The sequence below is a fragment of the Pleurodeles waltl genome, chromosome 4_2 (genome assembly GCF_031143425.1).
Source record: "Pleurodeles waltl isolate 20211129_DDA chromosome 4_2, aPleWal1.hap1.20221129, whole genome shotgun sequence".
Lineage (NCBI taxonomy): Eukaryota > Metazoa > Chordata > Amphibia > Caudata > Salamandridae > Pleurodeles > Pleurodeles waltl.
Window position 1 is genome coordinate 796,894,971 of NC_090443.1, and position 19,553 is coordinate 796,914,523.

Sequence of the window (19,553 nt, forward strand, 5' to 3'; positions counted from 1 at the left end):
GGAGGAGACTACGAGGATGAGACTTTCGCTGTGAAGGGCAGTTGGAGCATTGAAGATAGACATCGCTGTGGCGCAAAGTACCGGCTATTGCGGGAAATTCACATTGGTGGTTGGTGGAGGATGTTGTTGCTGTCGTTTTATGGTTCACCCTTACAAGGATTTAGGGTGTTGCCTCAGGGAGGCTTCAACACCTCTTACCCAATAACCCAATTTCGTACCTAGTTGTTCATTTGTAGGATCCAGTACTTGTGTTTGTGCAAAGTCACTCAGTAGTTTGTGCAAAACTAAACTTCAGTAAAATAATCTGACATCAGAATTGACAGCTTTTTAAATTCTCCTTGCATGGCCATATTTTCTTTCTCTTTTTCCAAATTTAAGTCCTACCTCACTTGTGCACCTGTGATACTTGCTTCAAACATGGAGATAAATCACAGAAACTTTAAAAGCTACAAGTCAGCAGAGATGAAAATATTTTGCAAGAAGCAGTGGCTACCAGCATCAAGGAGATTTAAGAAAAAGGAGGTACAGAAAACCCCCAGAGTCTGTGAGGAGGCCCAATCTACAGTGTAGGAGCAAGAGGAACATGACAATGTTGTGGAGGAAAAGAAGGAAATAGAGGCGGAGGATGAAATCTTGTGTAGGAGCTCTCACTGATGCCAGCCAAGGGTCCAGGACCTGGGGGGCACCTCTTGAAGATAAGGACTCACTCCAGCAGAAGCCAGCATTAGGGCTCAGGCAGGTCAAGGCAGGTCCAGCTGGTACTGGTCAGCTCTGCATTTGCAGGAAGGCCCCTGGAATCTCATTGTGTCCCTGTAGCTTACACTGATGAATGGTTCGAAGGGTCCTAATTTTATACCTGGTGCCAGCCTATGTGTGGGGGAATTCCCTGATCAAAACAAGTTCTGGCCAGTTCTTCCCCTGGTTTTGGCTTCCAACTGTCTAGGGTGACAAAGGCAAGGGCAAGCCCAGTGTTAGGTTTCTTTGTGTATGCTGTGGACAAAATCCTTTGAAATGTAATCAGGGCAGGTGGCAGATCCTTACCAGCCATCCTGTCAGGAAGACCCTTTCCCAGCTACACTCAGGTCCTATTGTTCACTGTCTGGGCCCACTACACATTCCTAAAGGGAGAACCTTTAACAGGTCCAGGCACCTGGAAATTTCTAGAAAGGTCTCAGAAACTTTGGCCAGGAAAATGCAAACTTTCTGAAAGTAGCATTTTCAAAATTATAATCTAAAATACAACTTATCTCTAAATGTGATTTTAAATTACAATTTATTTGAGTGTAAACAGCATATCTATCGGCCCACAATCTGAAGTTATGAAATGTAATTAAGTAACCCAGTGTTGGCCTAAGGGAGAGTGCACAACAGGTTTAGGAAATGTTCACTGTCAAGACATGTAAAATGTAAACACATGTATCCTTCTTTGTAAACACCATGCACCTTGCCCTATGAGCCTTTCGGGCCTAACTTAGGGGTGTGTTACAAGCATTACCAAGGAAAGTCTAGGCCTGGAAAAAGGTTTCTTTTGCCTGTACGAAACGGCACTTTGAAAATGGACTACAGGCTGCAGTGCAGGGCTGAGATGCTCTGAAAGGCTAATTTGGTGGGTGGCACAGTGAGTGCCTCTGCCCACTATCAGCATTTAATTTACAGATCCTTGGTACATGTAGTACTATTTACTAGCTTCTGAAAAGTGAATTAAATGTGCCAATTAGATGTAGGACAATTTTACAGTGTTTCAAGAAGAGAGCAAAAGGACTTTCGCACTGGTTAGCAGTGGTAGAGTCCTAATGCTAACAAAAACAAGTTCTGCAAAGCTCAGGAAAATAAGGAGTGAAGGCAACAAGTAGATGTGAAAATCCTGAGTAGCATGTCTAGGATGTCAGCTCTAACACTAGGTGTTACATGGGTGCACTATCCTGGTCTATGCCATGTACACCTTTCAAAAGGTATGCCTGGCGTAGGCTTGGATAGTGCGCTGTACTATCATGAATGCTCTGCCCCCTGGGCAGCAATGAACTCTCAGCCGCACAGAGGGTAGCATGTTCAGTGAAAGACTGAGCAGTTGTTTCCAAGCCACTATGTGTTTCACAGTGCAGGCAGCAGCTGCCTGCACTTTAAAGAGGGGACGGAGATCACCCTGCAGGCAGGTGTAGTGAGTGACTTCACTTCCTGCAGGGGAATGTCTGGGAGGGTCCATGGTACTTTCTTTACCCTCTCTAAAGGGCTGCCCTCCGATGGCTATTTAATGGTGTGCCACCTTTTTGTGGTGCTCTGTCAGTGTACCTTGTAATGGCCTGTTTGCCTCTGCGCCTGCATATGTAATAGGGCAAGGTTGCAAAAGTAATTCCCTGTTCGAATGGGGCCACACCCCCATGAAAATGAGGGAATGCGCTCTCAAGATAGCTCTAGTGCTACATGTGAACCAGAGCTATTAGTATTACAGTAGGGGCCACACACCTGTCTGAGGCCTCTTCAGTAATACCATAGTGCCATGGAGGTGTACAAAATGGGTGCACGTGCCCCTTACACCCCCGTGGCTCCAAGTTTCTAAAGTAGTCAATCCTTGTGTAATGATATTTGTGTTTTTACTACTGACTCCATGTTGCACTACGTTGCACGTAGCTTAGCTTGTCCACTGTCACATTAGTGGCCACCAACTACAGACTCCATTTTGTAATTATCTTAGCCTTAGCTTCACCGCCATGTTAAAACTGCAAGTATTTTTCCGTCCACAATATGTTTTCGCTCATGTTTTTATTCTACATGTCTGCATGTTCTTTCTCATCCAGAACTAACGCATAAAATGGGGAAGTTAGTCTGATAAGAATGTACTAGGATGATGATTATGGTACAGCAGGGACTGGTTTAATTTTGGGAGGGATACGTTGAGATCCTGGCCAGTTCCAGCGTGTTCCTTTCAAAGCTGACCTGAAGTAGCTCTAATTAACAGGGAGGGAGTGGGGGGGTTCTGGAAATCTCCTCTCTGGCTTGTTTAAGGTATATAAAAGACCCAGGATTGTCTGTGGGGAGATTCAGAGTCTTCGGTCAAAATTGAGACATCAAATGCTTGACATCCCATGAGGGTAGATCTCTCTTTTTCTCCTAACAGCTGATCTTGGAGTCTGCGGCTTAAAGCTACTGAGCAAAAGATGAAGGAGCAACTGTGCCCCATGGTGATGAATTTTTACTAATTATTTGCTTTGCATTGTGTATGAACATATATATATAAATATAGGTATCTGTATCTTTGCATGCATATATTTGCTGTTTATAGACTGAAGATTCTTTGTACATGTTTTCATCTTTTTGTTGCACACATTTTAAATGTGCCTTGCAGTGTGATTTAATAAATGTCTTCTTTAGACTATGAGGAGCATTCCAGAGATTCTTTTCAGTGTGTGTGTATTTCAGATCAGTCAGCAGTAAAGCAAAACACCTTGACACCCCTGTCCTGGACAATAATGGGTGCAGGGACAAGTAAAGCCTAATTACATTAAGAACTGAGCACTACTGGTTTTCTGGCAGGAGAAACAGGGCAACTGCAAATGATGTTGGTCTTTGCTGCCCTCTGGCCTACCCACCATCTCAGGAAAATAAAAATAAATATCTCCATTACATTAAAAGAAAAGGGTAGTAAGCCTTCCAGAAGACCTACTCCAGATTCTAAGAATGTTTGAGGGGCACGATCTCCTGTCAATGGAAACTGCACTTAAATCTCCACACATAATCTCACACGGGAACAGTATGTAACCCAGCATGTGGAACAATTACACTAACACTGAAAAGATTGCTGCATGAATGGGAAATTTACATTTGCAAAATATACTTCTGATTTTAGATACAATTATGCATATCTAAATGCAAAATCAAAACCTGTGCATACTAGTAGTTCTGCTGCCTCCTTAACATCTTTTATGTAGTTTGCAATGTGGTTTTTAACTGTTGAGCACAAAATCCCCACAGCTCCATGATGAGAAAGCCATTTCACAGTTCTATACTCATTAAAGCTACTCCTCGTTCTCCAATAAATTAATAATGTATCACATATCAGTGCTTCTGTAATGTGCTGCACAATATTCCGTCATTCTCTTTCCTATATTGTGGTATACCGCTTGTTGTAACTAAGCCCCTACTTTGCAAATATCTCAATTACCATAAACATTTACAAATAATGATTTTGCATTGTATGTCCGATTTACAAGCCCGCCTGCCATACTTTGGGATGCTGAGCACTTTGCTTTAATACTGTACATGAAAGTGTTGTACTTTGTAATGGAACAAAGCTCAGAGACTGACTCACAGAGACTAGGCGGAGTGACTAAGTGTTCCTGCAGTAAAAAAGAATAAAATATTGACCCTGGAAGGTGAGACTCATTGATCCAGAGAAGAGGTATGAAGCCCCATGTATGCAATAAGGGGGGTGACTAAGGACTGAGGTGAGACATGTAAACTGCAGGGTGATCAGGACTATAGCATCACAACATTAGCCATGAGTATCTTCCCAGCTCGTGCTACCTTGTATCAAATACTTGAGGTCCTGCATTTACAGCAAGAAATGCAAAATTGAAGATATCAGAATGCAAAGGATAAGTGAGAGTGTTAGACCACCTGGAACATACAGCCAGAACTCTGTGGTAAGATATTTGGCTTCTTTTCAGCTCATGTTTCTGCATTCTGGCAGGATTAGGATAGAATTTATAACTGGGAAACAGAACTACAAAATGTGCAGTTGTGAATGAACCAGTGTTTGCACCATAGCTCACCTTAAACGTGAGGTCACTTGAGATTTCTGACTTATTATGACCCTTATTAGGACCCTGGAATTTCCCCATAACCTATAGTATTACCAGGAAGCTCTCTAAAACAAAAAGGTAAACCAACATACCATGTTCAGAGTGCCTTCTAATTAGAGGACATTTACCGTAAAAATAGTATTTCAATAGCTAACTCCTAAAATCTGAATTGCTTCTTGTTGCTCGTACCATAGGTGTTGCTACCAAGCTTACTGATGCTCAGGCATGGAAACAGATACCTTTTGAGCGTTACTCGTTGTGCTGAATTGGCAATACACCTCGATTTCTTGCACATCACCCTTGCAAATGAGTGTTAGCCCTTGTGGAATCATCTTCCAATCTCAAATCCCCATTCAAACAAGCAGACTATCTCCTTAGACTTTAAAGTGCAAAACTCTAGTTTGAAATCTCTACCACCATTCCAAGCAATAGATCACCCACCCTGACTTCAATGGGATCCAGCTTCCATTGATTTCAATAACATCAACCTGTCACATTCATTTCTCATCCGCACAATAAGGTTAACCTCCACTGACATTAATGGCATCATAGTGCAATATAACTCACAGCAGCGGTTCACCTCAATTGACTCTAATGACATCAGGCTGCACCATCCCTCCAACACAAGTTCACTACTTTGCACTTCAATAGCATTATTGTCTCACAAACTTTTACCTTCTTCAACAATAATTAATTTCCACCTATGTCAACAGTGTCACCATCCAAACTATAGTTGAGCTACACGGACCTCAATTACATTATATAGCAGCATTGGACTTCCAATGGTTCATCTCCACTGGCATCAAACCACATGAACACAACACCAATACTTCCCATCTATTGATTTCAAATGCATTACCGCCCCAGAAATCTTATTTTTTTTACCGATGTACATGGCATTTGGATCCCAACAATGGTCAGGCTGCATTGACATCAGTGACATTATACTGCCACATCAGAATTCCATGACATAAGATTAACTACTAAGCCCAATTTTGCTCACCTCTGTTGACTTCAAGAGCATCACCTTCTCACGAAATTTCACCACGCTCTCAGTAATGGTCCAAACCATTGAATAGCATTGCCACACAGTGAGTCAGTAAAACCCTTTCAGCAACGGGTAATCTCCAGGACCTTAACTGGGTCAATATTCTGTGTTACCTTTTCAGCAACAATTCAATTTCATATTGACAGTGCCGTTTATGACTATTTTTTTACGTGTGATCTTAATAGGGTGTAGCATCACTTCAATTTTCACAAATATGTAGGTATATTCCCACGAGCAAAGTGACATGATGATTTTCTTCAGTTGGGCAGTTTCTAGGCAAGCAAAGGATAGTTGCCATGTCTGGGAAAAGGGAAATCATTATATTAGCATTGCATTAGGAAAATCCCAAAATGTACCAACAGCATGGAAGTTTGATGTCATGTATGTGTTGCAATGTGTACGTAGATCACCCAACTAAAGTATAAGAATAAATGGCTGCCAGGAGCACCACTGTGCAGCTTAAAAAGCTTCACGGTAAAACATGGACAAGACTGCCTTTGTGATGTAGGAAGACCGAACTTTATTAATTACAGTAACCCTAAAGTTTGTTTTGTAACCCACGGAACTGCATGCTTAATATAGAATCAGAATCAAGAAACTTTATTTGGTTGCAGAGCACCCATAAAAGTATACAAATCCGTCTACTTTTCTCATTTTTATGGCTATGCCTTGCGGGTGCAAACGTGCAATAAAGAAGAAAAACAAACGTGCAACTACAACTTCGTAGCGCCATCCTTGGGATAACAACAGGCAGAAAAGATACATAATGGCAATCAGATTAAAATATAAAAAAAATATTAAAAATATAAAAGTACAGACACTTTTAAAAAAAATTGTTAAAATGCATTGTACCCCAAGATCGCACTGATGCGTGAAGCAAAGAGCTTACATAAAACAAGTCTCATCTTTCGGGTAACTGTTAGAGATAATACCGAAAATTTCTAGATTTGGTAAAAGGAACTAAAACAATTTTGGTGAATCTTTTATACGAAGCCACAAAAAATGTAAAATGTAACAGTGACTTGCTAGAGACCTCATTACATGGGCACAGTCTAAAATCAAGGTTACACTGATTAACCGAGTGGCAATTAGAGTATTTAACCATATCTGCCATGAATCGGAACAGTTAACGAAGGTTCCCAGCTCCCACTGATATTCCACAGATAGTTCGTAGAAGAGTTTTCAGGGCTTACGTGTTAATAGGCCACAACAGTTGCATTGATGTTTCTACACTTAACAGATTTGCTTATGCCTCAGCTCGTAATAAAGTTTTGATTTGCTTTCTACCAGAGAGAACGTGAGATGCTGCATTAAAAAAAGGTTGAATTAAACCAATTCCTTCAAGTGAAGGTTGTACATAAACGAGCAGGATCCTTTCAGTGGCAGCAGCAGCAGGGGACTCCCTTTCCCAGGAGCCCCGTGCATTGAGGAGGGAGCAGAGACCGAGAACGAGCGTTTTGTACTGTGTCGCACCCTCCCGCAGTGCAGGATCCTTTTAGTGGCAGCAGCAGCAGGGGACTCCCTGTCCCAGGAGCCCCGTGCATTGAGGAGGGGTAGAGCCCGAGAATGAGTGCTTTTTAGTGCGTCACACCGTCCCGCAGTGCAGGACATGCGCGGGCCAAGTGCAGGCCCGTCTGCGCCCGTCTGAGACCGTGTGAGGCCAGGCTGGGCCACCCCCCTTGGTTTTAAGGTAGGAACGCAGGGAGGTCTCTGTTTGGCACTTGAATTTGTGTAAAGGTGCCAGTGTTTTATAATGGGTAAGCACAAGGCGAAAGGAAGCCCTGTTATGGGCTTAGTAAAACCTAAATTCCCGAAGCTTCACCAACCATCATATGCCTTCTCAAACTGTGTATCTAATGAGATCGATAATCTGATTGAAGAAGTCGAATCTATATTGAAAAACAAGAGAAGATCCCACAGAAAAGGTTAACATCTGGTACTCTTGTTCCCTTTTTGACTCCAAGTCTCCCATCTAGAGAAAATGTCCCCCCAAATGAAGACCTTTCGTCCATCCTTATATCTCAGCCTGATGGTCCAAATACAAAACTTATGGGACGGAGCACGGCACATTCAAATTCAGATGATTTTACGCAAGATATTGTGACTGTTCATAACCATGCTCTAATCGCTTCCTTCCATTGGACATACAAGTTCAAACAAGTGATCATGGGGGCCGTTTCTTAAATTCTTGATCTCCAGAACATCTACCCTCTATGGTTTCCTCTCAGCTGGAGGTGGCTTCTCTTATACTGGGTCTGCAAGAAGAGGTTAGGGAATTAAAGCAAGCATTAAAAGAAGTATTAAACATCTTGCGTGCAAATAGTTTGATGGGGGCACTGTATTTGCTCAAAGAGAAGGACCTCAGATTATTAATATCCCCTCCTCTTCGCAACCAGGACCCATTGTGAACGCAGCTGGTCCTAGTGCTTTTGTTCGGCCACTATACAACACAAGTGATTCTCCGGCCAATCACAATGGGTCATTGTGTTCTAAGGACCATTGTAGAGTTTCATCTGGGCCACGACTGCATGTAAAAATGATGTGGGACTCTACGGTTACTCAAACATTTTGTACATGCCCTAGTGAGAATCATTCACTTTATATGTGCAAGTTACCTCCTTTATCTCCAAATTCGCATGAAGATAATTTATCCCTGAAAAATAAGGTTGTATATTGGCTAAGACATACCAGACAATGTGGTTCCATTATTTATTCAGACATAATTTCGGCTAAACGCTTTACAAAAAAGATAGGTCAATGGGACTTTATTAAGTTAACCTTAGCCAGCTCAAGCTTGGTAAAGGTATTGTTATCTATGGAAGCTCGTCATCCCATGCAAAATGGGTCAAGTATTTGTCTCCAAATCATTTGACTTGAGAATAGCCCTATGCAGAATGCAATGTCTTCTCTCATAAGCACTAGGCCCTACAAGGTGGGAGCTGGCTTATTAGCCAAGACTCAAAACCAAAGTTATGAGCTTACGGGAGGTCGTTTACCAGATGAGTCTCAAACTAAGAAATATGATTCCGCAGAACAGAGGTCTAGCCCATGTGTGCCAGGTCCATCAGGTGTTGATTGACTGTCATTTTGGACAATCTCTAAGGACAGCAATTCATCCATTTCTAAAACCACCATAAATATAGCTAGAGATTGGATCTTAGATTCTTCCTTTCAGAAGAGTTTGGCGTTGCCATCTAAATATATTATATCTAAATCACAACTCATACAGAGCCAGGTTGGAGTGAACCCTTCTGTGATCCCTCAGGAGAGCTCTAGGATCCATGAGACATTAACTTAAAATGTTGTAACATGGAATGTGGCAGGAATCAGAAACAAAAAAATAAGATGTTGACTGGGGGAAGTACATAGACAAATTCAGTATATGGTTGTTCCAAGAAACTTGGGTTACCACAAATATATATAGACAGGGGTTTAGTTCCTTTTGTCAGGAAGCCAGGCGGTCCTCTGCGGGTAGAGCAGCAGGAGGGCTTATCACTGGGTAAGAATATTGGAGGTGGGTAAAGTTACAGAAGTCCACGTGGAGTCGCCTGATATATTGACTCTGTCTATTCAGACAAAGCAAGACGTACCGTTACTTTGTATTAATGTCTACAACAGACAAGATTACCCAAACGTCTAAAACCATTCAGATTTTGAATGTTTTTTTGGTAGACCATTGCTTGACCCATTTTATTATAATAGCTGGTGACCTTAATGTGTCCCTGGAACCTAACTCTGCCTTTTTAGAAATTACTCAGATAGAGGATAGGATATGGGATATTCCACCATACACATCCCAGAGAAAGCAGACAAAATCTAATGTCAGGGCCCTGCAATTTTTAGATCTTATGTTAACTCATGGCCTTCACCCAGGTAATGGCCGTTTTCCATCTGATGCCCCTGCAAAATCTACGTATTTTAGAGGGTCCTATAGTAGCATTCTCGATCTTGTACTCATTGATGTGAGATTATGGTATATTGTCAAAGACCTTAAGGTGGGTGATCAATATAATAGCGATCACGCCCCTCTCTTGGTAATATATGATAAACAGCTTTTCTTAAAAAAAGGTGCACAACTACATCATGAAGTCCCCTTTTCCTAGAGGTATCTTCTAACCGGCGTACCTTGAAATGGGATTCATTTAGAAATTCAAATAAACTATGGGAAAAACTCTGCAATCTAGTTTTTACTTGCCAACTGCCTATTAGTTCCTCCCCATGCTCCCCGAATGAGATAATGGACCTGCATGGGGGTGTTTTTCTTGCTATAAGAGAGCTATATATCAGATCTAGTGGTGTGAATAAATGTTTGGAAAAAAAAACGCACCACAGGTGGTTTGGTAAGATATGTAAGGACGTCAAGAGCAGTCTCTTAAGAGCAATAAAATCAAAAGATAGAACTGAGATACTCCATGCTAGGCGTGAATATGCATCTGCAATCAAGACTAGTAAACATCAATGGGAAGAAACATCGTGGCAGGAGTTATTACTGGCGGCCAGGGACACAGACTCTCACCACTTTTGGACCCTGGTAGCCGGAAATGGGCATAGTGAAAACTCTATTCATGACTGTCACATCTCCCCTGAAGATTGGATTGTCCACTTCTCAAAGTTGTACAGTCGTGAGCCTGCCTTTCCTCTTGTCTCTGAGAGTGAATCCACTGAGAATTTGCTACTTATATCTAACCTCACCCGCTTCTCCCTTAAGGAAACCGAGATTGCTATTAGGGTCCAAAAATCAGGCAAAGCCCCTGGGCTGGATGGTATACCCGCGGATATGTTTAAATCTGATCTTGCCTACTGGGGTCCCTTTATTAATAGGGTGTCAAATGCTGTTCTAGTAAGTGCCATTCACCCTAAAACTTGGAAGGGAGCAATCATTGTACCTATTCACAAAAAAGGTCAGAGGGGGGTACCAGGAAATTATAGACCAATTAGTCTCCTGGATAACTTACAAAAACAATTGTTATCAGGTATTGAGTAGGCTAAAGGTGTGGATGGATGATAATTAAGTACTGAGCCATTTACAGGCTGGCTTTAGACAGAAGATTAGTTGTCTGCTGTTTGCAGACAATACTTTGTTATTATCTCAAACTGCCTCAAGTCTTATTAATCTGCTTCTGCAAAGACCATGGCTTGGAAATGAATACTTCCAAAACCAAATATATGGTGTTTGGCGATCCTGAACAAAAAAACAACAAAAAATAAGAAGGAAGATATTATTGGAGGGAGAGGTTTTAGAAAGAGTAACCGATTTTGATTATCTGGGAATAAGACTGGAGGATTCCCATAAATGGCAGGCCCACTTACCAAATTCTGTTATGAGCTTAAAACAAAAATCTGGATGTATTCTGAGATATGTTGCCAAATCTCCCAGCTTTGCAATTACTCCTCCAATAGAAATATACAAAGCCCAAGAAAGGGGTGGAGTATTATATGGTGCAAAGTAATGGGGTTATTGCAATTTGAATGACTTGAAGAAAGTTTAAAAAAAAATCTTGAAAATGCTATTAAAAATAGCGGCAAGTTCCCCGACTCTGCCCATTATATTGGATTTGAATCTTCACCCCATTTCGTTTATTGCTGCCTTAAGGCCACTGGATCAGGATATGGTCCTTGGACATCTTTGGCCTATATAGAGCTGGGCTTAGTGCCCTGATGAGTACGTAAGCCCTAAAGAAAGTTAGGTGGTGCAATTACGTTAAAGAAACCTTTTTTGATCTTGGGCTGAGTGATTTCTGGTTGGACCCCTCTCATCTTCCAAAAAATGCTGTGCAGCTTGTGAAAGATGCATATTGGCTAAGTGTACAAATGACAAAAATAGCAGAGGTCCCCTTGCTTAGTTTAACCAATAGCGTTTTATCCTTGAAATGTCATTATGAATTTGAGCATTTTATGGACTTGATTGTATCTCTTTTAGCACATGCACTTTGTATCAGATTTAGGTTAGGAACATTACCACTTTGCTCTTTTACTTGCAAATGGACTAATTCTGGCACTGACAGTGATTTCTGTCCGATGGGATGTGGAATCGTTGAACATATAGCCCACGTTTTATTTTGCTGCCTCGCCTATTCTAAGCAGAGAGCACGTTGGCTTATACCACTCTGCAGATCCATGGGTTTTGGGAGCGGGTTTTTAGCTCTTAGGATTTTTAAATCAAATGCTTATGATAATGTGGCATGTTCATTGGCAAAGTTCTTGGAGGCAATTTGGCCCATCAGACATAAATCCCCGAAGTCATAAGTATGTCACTCAGTATTATTATTGCCATGAGTTAGCAATTGTAAATCGAAAGCCAATATTATGGCGAGGAGATGAGAATTAGCTCTTAACTGAGACTAACTGAGAATATGTGACATTTGTGGCTCGTAGTTACTCCTTTTAACACTGTTTTTCGTCATTCTTAAATGTTTTATTATTATATTCTATTGTATTTTTAAATTAGGTTTGTGATATGGGAGAATTGTTATATTTATTGCTTGTTATTACCACCTAGCAGTGTTATCATTTTTTGCTTTTAACCCTGATTTATGTCTTTTGTCCATGTGCTTTGATGGTATTTTATTTTACCGAAATAAAGCTAACTAACTAACTAACTAGAAGAAAGTGGCATCCAACAAATTGGAAACAGTGTAAACTCACAGTGACCAAACCAAAAGCTATTTTCACTGATTCTCCATGAACAGATCTAGGTATTATTAAATTCCTTAAACTTATATCTCTGTTTACAAAAATGCAATCAAAATGATTCAAAGTTATTTTCTACTTAGCTTTAAAAATCTAATCTAAAGGTGGAGTTACATTTTTAGTAACTTTAGTGTGAAAATAACGTTAGAAAAATATACTTTGTGCTGTCTGAGACACCAAAGCTGGCCACTTATCGCATCTCCAGAAGTTGTGTTAACAACCCTGCTCTGCAGAGGACCATGTCCTGGTCCGTGGCTCAGCGAAGGTAAAAAACTGGCCTCTTTACAGAGATTAGCTATCTGGGAGAGGGACAGAAACAGTTGGCAGAACAAAGGACAGGCTTTAGACATGAAGATGCCAAATAGGGTTGAGACAGTCTGCTCGCTTTCATTCCCACGGTCCTTCTAGACATTCTGGCTCAAACCCCAGTAGGGGTAGAACAGTTCTTTGCTGTGTTAAAGGGGGGGCTCATGTATATAGGAGACTGGTTTATGGTGTCTCGAAAATATTGAAGGTAAAGCAAAGAAGAAGTGTTGCAGATGGAGTTGGAACTGGTTGGGAAAGTAGACAAGACTGGGTAGAAAACGTTTTTTTATCACTGCACAGTGTAAATATAGATGGCCCCTCATCATCACCTCATCACAACACTACTGGACATGGGCATTAAACACTGAAGCAAGAAGAAGCTGCTGGAAGAAAAGGACTGATGGACTCCCGATGGCACTAAGAGACTGAAACTGTTTCCCAAGTGTGACTTCCTGTTTGCCTGCTCTGGGACACAAAACTTAGAAGAGTCTGTACTCCAAGAAGGCCCAGGTGACCAATTAGGATTGGACCCTGCATGAGTCCTGGCTAGAGAGAGACCAGTTGCCTAGAAGCCTGATCTAGGTTCCACAGGGCTGCAGGAGTGAAACAGGAGGAAAATTTCCAGCAGCTGAAGAAAAGTGGGAAGGTAAAAGCTTGGTCCAGGGCAAGCAAAACTACCTGAACAACGAAGTAATCTTGCTGGTCAAATTCCAGCTTTTTCCCACTCTGAGTTTTTGGTGCCAAAACCAATGGATTCTGCCGGAGTTCAACAACAATGTATCCAACTTTGAGTTACTGTCACTGACTTTATCCTGTTAAAGTCTTTGACCTCTATAAAGTATACTAGGTCAAAGATAAAAACTTGGACCACAGCGACCTGCTTTGGGCATCTGGTCTCCACTCCAGCGTGAATAGACTGATATTATGTCTAGGTCCAAGCCAACCACATACTGAGACTTTACATTGGCACTTTATTTTTACTAGGTGCTTTTTGTCTTCGGATTTTAAAAACGCATATCACTATTTCCCTTTGCCATACTTTTCTTGTTCAGGGGTATTTTTCAATTTAAAATTTCTCGTTTTTAAAGGTAGGGTTTGTGAATTTTATTGTGTTGTTTTTTCGACTTTAAAATTGTTGGTATTATTTGAAGGTAACATGCATTTCACGGGGAAATTGCTTGCAGATCTTTCTGTAGCAAACAGAGGTTGAGCAGAGTTTCGCTGAGACTTGTTTTGAGACCTAATCAGAGTGTGTTTGTTAAATTAGTAGGGATTCCCCCTTATTCTCAAATGAGTAACTCACTTCCTCACAGTTAGCTTTCATTTGGAGTGAAGTGGTCGAGGGGAATCAATCCTAACCAGTGTTGGCATGGAAAAAAGAAAGCCATAAATTAGGAAATCCTAATTAGGAACTAAACTGTTTACTATGATGAAATATGGAAACAGTGGGGACAGTGAACTGCTACCTAATGATATTTGGGTATTTTCTTTAAATGACCTAGGCTGCACTTTTAGGATGTACTTGGCCTGTGCAGTACAAAGGATCATGTTGTCTACAATAACTCTGGTACTTGACATCTTGTATCGAGTAAAAGCCTCAGAGATATGGATAGTATAAAATGTAATTTTCCTGCTCGGTGTGACCAAGGCTGCTCATTGATTCAGAAAACTTGGGTTAGGCAGGATGAATCTCCTTTACGAGTTACTGTAGGTTGCTGCATGTACACTGTTGGACTTTCCAAATTTTCGCTCTTGCAACGCCACATTTAAAGAAGTTCTATGTTCTCCTCTCTAACATACATAAGGGGCCTACTCCTCATTTGTGAGCACTGCTGCTCACTTTATATTCTGAAAACAGATTGCACCTGTTTCATTTCATAAATGCTTTCGGGTAACACTCTTTCAGAAAAGAATAACAACATTTCAAGTTTGCATTTACACATAGGATTGTGTTTAAAAAAGAAGAAACGGCAGCATTATAAATAAGTACAGCAACAAGGTTTTCCAATGGAGTCTGTTCTCACCTATAGAGTCTGGCAGCTGCTGCAGCAGGTTGGATGACAACAGAAGATCTTCAAGTGATTCACATCCAGAAATATCCATGTCGACAGTTTCTATCCTGTTCTTGGACACATCCAGGTAGATCAATTGCTTTAACTTTCCTATAGGCTTAATGCAAAAAGAACAGCTAACTATTAGCGTGATGACCTTGTTACAATGTTTCATGTGTGACTCTGTAGTTTCAGTCATAAAACATCAGTGTGATAGTGTGCCCAGAAATATCTCATTATTCAGTCAATGAACGTGCACGAGGAAATTATCATGAGTAATTGTCAAAACCCAAATTAGTCGTCCAGAGCTTAATGTGGAAAGCACATAGTGAGGGAAGAGGGCAATTATAAAATTGATGATAATGACTTCTCTAACATTCAATGCAATATCGTTTAAAAACCTCATTTGATTAGATCGTGAAAAATCCAACATGAACAAAGTGCTTTTGCCATATGTTCATGGTACATCACTTGAGAGGCCCTTATAAAGAGCTAAGCAGAGGTGGCAGAAAATATAAAACCTGCAGAAGCACATCTGTACGTGAAAAGAGCCTTGCTATGTGATTCACAAGCACTACCTCACCTTTCCATTGCATATTCCGATTAAGATGCATTACCTTCATACCTTAAGAATATTTTCATTTTCCTATTCCGTGAGAGATTCTTAGACGTATTTTTAAAATTACATTTCAGTTGTTAAACAGTTGTACTAAATGATATTTTTATTGCACTAACGTCTTCCAATAACATACAAACCCACCACAAAGCTCACAAGGAGTTTTCAAGCAAAATGGCAGAGGGGCAGAGAGCTCTGGGGTGACATTTTCAGTGAACACGCAGGCACAAGAATGTGTTCCTCCCTGTCCTTCTGCCAGCCCCATGATCCATTTCTGCACCCACTGGCATCTACCAGAATCCACCCGCTTCCAACAAAGTACATTCTGGGGCTCAAAAAGCAGCGTAGATCGGTTTTACGACTGGGGGTTGGGGGAGAGATTCAGATTTTCAGACAATCACGCCGATAAATCATGTTAATCGTTACACGAGAAGGGGCACATGAGGGGGTCTTAAGAGCCAGTAGAAAGGGAAAGGAGCGCAGATTGTAAGTGTTACGTAAAACACACACTTTTATATCATAACAATAATTTAAGCCCTTCAAAAGAGACCGTCAGGGTCGTAATGAGGGCCACAGTGTCTTTCTATGAAATACTGTCCAGATATGAAACGTTCTTGTAGCCTCCATCTCATATAGCTCTTACAAGATTTCCGGTATTCATCCCTGCTTCTCCTTTCCTCGTGTATTTCCACAGCTGCTCAAGTAGCTGAACAAACTGATCTCACACACTTGTGCATTTTAGCTGCTCAAAAACGTGTAACAATGTTTACTGATTGAAAGTATGCTTTGGGGGTGGGCTTCCGACTTCGGCTCTTCTTGATGAAATAAGGATGAATTATTTCAGCTGGAGACACTATCAGGAAGCATTGGCAAAGACAACAGGTGTCGCCTTTGTGACCTATTGGCTTTGCCAAAGCTTTTTGCTGCTGCTGTGCATCATCGGGCAAATTAAAATGAAAACAGAAAAAGAAAAATGCAACATGATGTAATGCGTGCATAGTGTAGTGTGAATACATCATTGTGTCATTTTGTAGCTGTGCATACATGTGATGCACATGCGCAGGCATGCATCGACACACATGCCTGTGGCACCGTTTTCTAAATTTCTTTTCTTCACTGATCCGCGATGGCAGATGCACTTTGGACTGGTAAAGTAGGTAAATATTTTTTTTTTATCTGTGCTTTTTTAATAGCAGAGCAGCCTAGCAAAGGAGGAGTAGGTGGGAAGGAGGTATTGAAGAGCAGGTGGGGGGCGTGTATAATATATGGAAAGCCTTTCGTTCCTTTGGAACAGGAATCTTATTGTCCATTTATTTTCTGCCAAGTGCAAAGCTGCCAGCCCTAAAGGCTTTCTGTCTGATGTTGCTTTGTATGATAATGCACAATTCGTTGTGAAAGTGTAATATTGATAAAAATAATTTAAATAACAAGCAAGTGAAAACATTTCAACATTTCTCCTTGATGTCTCACAAGCAATAAATAATCAGCCAACTGGCTGATGCTTAGAATATTTTTAAAGTCATCCAGGTTGATTTAAGGCAGGGGTTCAGCACGATTATGCAGTTCGGATCTCTAAGTCCTTTTATCAAATAATATAAAGTAATTTATACATGGGGATTGTACACACTTGTCTTCGAACAGGTTGCAGATCACTGTTTCTTAGACAGGTCATCATAGATTTCAAAATAAGAATACGTATGGGGGACAGAAATATAACCATCTAAGGACAGCAGGTGGGCAGGTGACGTTCGTGAGAATGTGAGCCAGTGGGAAAGAGTACCTTTCACTCTCGTGGCTTTGGATGGACCAACCACTGTCTCTTGTATTCGGCTCAGGTTATAGGTCCAGGATTTCTGAGGCAGAGTCGGCCAGGAAGCTGTTAACTGGGCTGCTTGGAACTTAGCAAGTGGGCGGTTCACATTGCCAAGGGATGGAAAATTTGATTACTTAAGGACATTTTAATTATAATCATTTAAAGGTGTAGGGGGTCAAAGATATGCAAAGAAAGTTTTAGGTACACCATTCCAGTTGAGTGAGCAGGCAAGCACAGCAAAGGAACTTAGACCCCAGTGATGAAAAGAATGGTTGGGTTGCAGGCTTGCTGTAGGGCTGGTCTCTCCAATTGAGGAAAAGACCAATATGTCAGTAAACAGCGCTGGTCCAAAGAGTGAGCATGTCAGCCTGAGGAATCGTAGGTATATTTGAGGAAGAGATTGACTAGGTCAAGCAGCCTTGATCCCCTGATTGGGTGGCTTGACAGAGGAGAGGGAGGTCAAAGTGAGGTAAAACCAGTAGATCAGTAGACTGCATGATGGACAGTAGGCCTTGCAATTGACCAGGTGGTCGCCCCAGAGGCAGAAGAAACTGGGATTATTGTGTCTAGGAGTGAGCAGATGTGATAGAGAATAAATCCTACGATTTACATTTTACATTTCAATACTTGTAATAGTCTCTACGTTGATGAGTCTGATGATGCAACTGTATAAGTGTTTCCCTAATTCGACAATAAAGTGAACTTCAATAAACTTTAATGCATCCCTGCTTCTTCCTTGCAGTAACCTCCTAGATGCACTAGTCCGCCAATGTAACAGTCATCTTAAAAACTTGTTCTTACCACGAGTATCGTACAAGGAAAATGCACATTTATGGTCTGTTCAGTACATAAAAGAGAGAAATGCTACTGCTTAAAATATACATACCCCTGGAACCGTTTGAAGTGAATTATTGTCCAGCCACAATTCCTTTAGGTTCTGTATCTGTTCCAGACCTTCAGGCTGTGGAACAAATCAAACGAGCTAGGTTAGAAAACGTACATTGTACACGTCCCCTCCGTCTGCACTGTATAAGACGACTCTAGACCCAAAGCAGTATATTAACATAAACAAAATAAAGTAAGAATTATATTATGATCGTCACAACCTTTTGTCGACTGATCTCTAGGTTTAATGAACACAAGCTGTTTCTGTGTGTTGCGAATTTAGTGGAAGGGTCGATATACACGAACTCCATAGGAAAACGGAGAGCAAAATACCAATAGAAGTAGCCAATTAGAGGTTGATTTGGATGACTCACATTTTAAAGCAATCGATTCCGTACCAATCAATTCAGCCTTCTTATGTGCCTCCCAGCCAGCTCTGTAAGGAGCTAAGCAAGCGTGTACGCCTTTATGCCTGTAATTGAAATGTCACGTGGGCTCCTATTTGTTTTGTAAATGGTTTTTATTGGCATTTGGTGCAAAGGTTTCAAAACAGTGTAATTCAACATGTTACAGAGAGGTATGCATTAAAGTCATATGTCCAGAGGAGCGTCCTTGCAGTACAACAAAGTGCGGCATTGTAGATAAGATGGGTTAAACGTCCATGCACATACACCAAGTAGGATCATGAGTACTAACAGTGCAATTAGGAAATGGTGGGTCAAAAAACCCACAAAAAAAGGGTCGCTGGACAATAGAAGTGTCAAGTGATGCAAACAGTGGCGGATTAAATCCTGTGGAGGCCACAAGGCAGTAAAATTTCGCGCACCCCCTCGCAAATGATCTCCTAGTACGTTTTTAATTTTAACAACCAACAATTTTAATAAACCATTTTATTGCACAAAACTAAACATTACACATAAGTAGTTTGCACGATTTTTTTTACAAACTGACAGCTGACAGAAGATGAGCTTTTAAGAGACAAACTGTTATGTTGATGTGTATGGTTTATGTACTTTAAGTTGTTAATGGGTACATTACAATAATTTAGGATTTTCTCTATAGAGTATTTAATGTAAAGTTTTCGTTTCTTTGAGTTGATTTATTTTTTTCTATCTTTTGGAAACTATTTAAGAACACTTGATTGTAATTTTCTTTCAGGATCAAATCAATATTATTTTGATCAGCTGTCACGGGCCCCTAAAAGGAGTGGGGCCGATAGGCTGGTGCCTGCTTTGCCTATTTGGTAATCCAGCACTGGATGCAAATGGCATTAATGTTATGAAAGCATGTTGATAAAGAAACAGTAGGTAAATGAAAGACACTGAGAAACTAAACAGGGACTGCA

The 19,553-nt window shown here is 40.9% G+C and overlaps 1 protein-coding gene across 1 annotated transcript in view; it reads right to left on the bottom strand.

Annotated features, from left to right (window-relative positions):
* LRRC7 (leucine rich repeat containing 7) overlaps window positions 1-19,553 on the bottom strand; it is a 1,681,735-nt gene that overhangs the window by 684,380 nt on the left and 977,802 nt on the right. The window contains exons 10-11 of the mRNA XM_069232450.1: window positions 18,210-18,284; window positions 14,868-15,012 (exon numbers count right to left, since the gene is read on the bottom strand). Coding sequence (XP_069088551.1) covers window positions 14,868-15,012; window positions 18,210-18,284 — 220 coding nt within the window. The remainder of the gene's footprint in view (window positions 1-14,867; window positions 15,013-18,209; window positions 18,285-19,553) is intronic.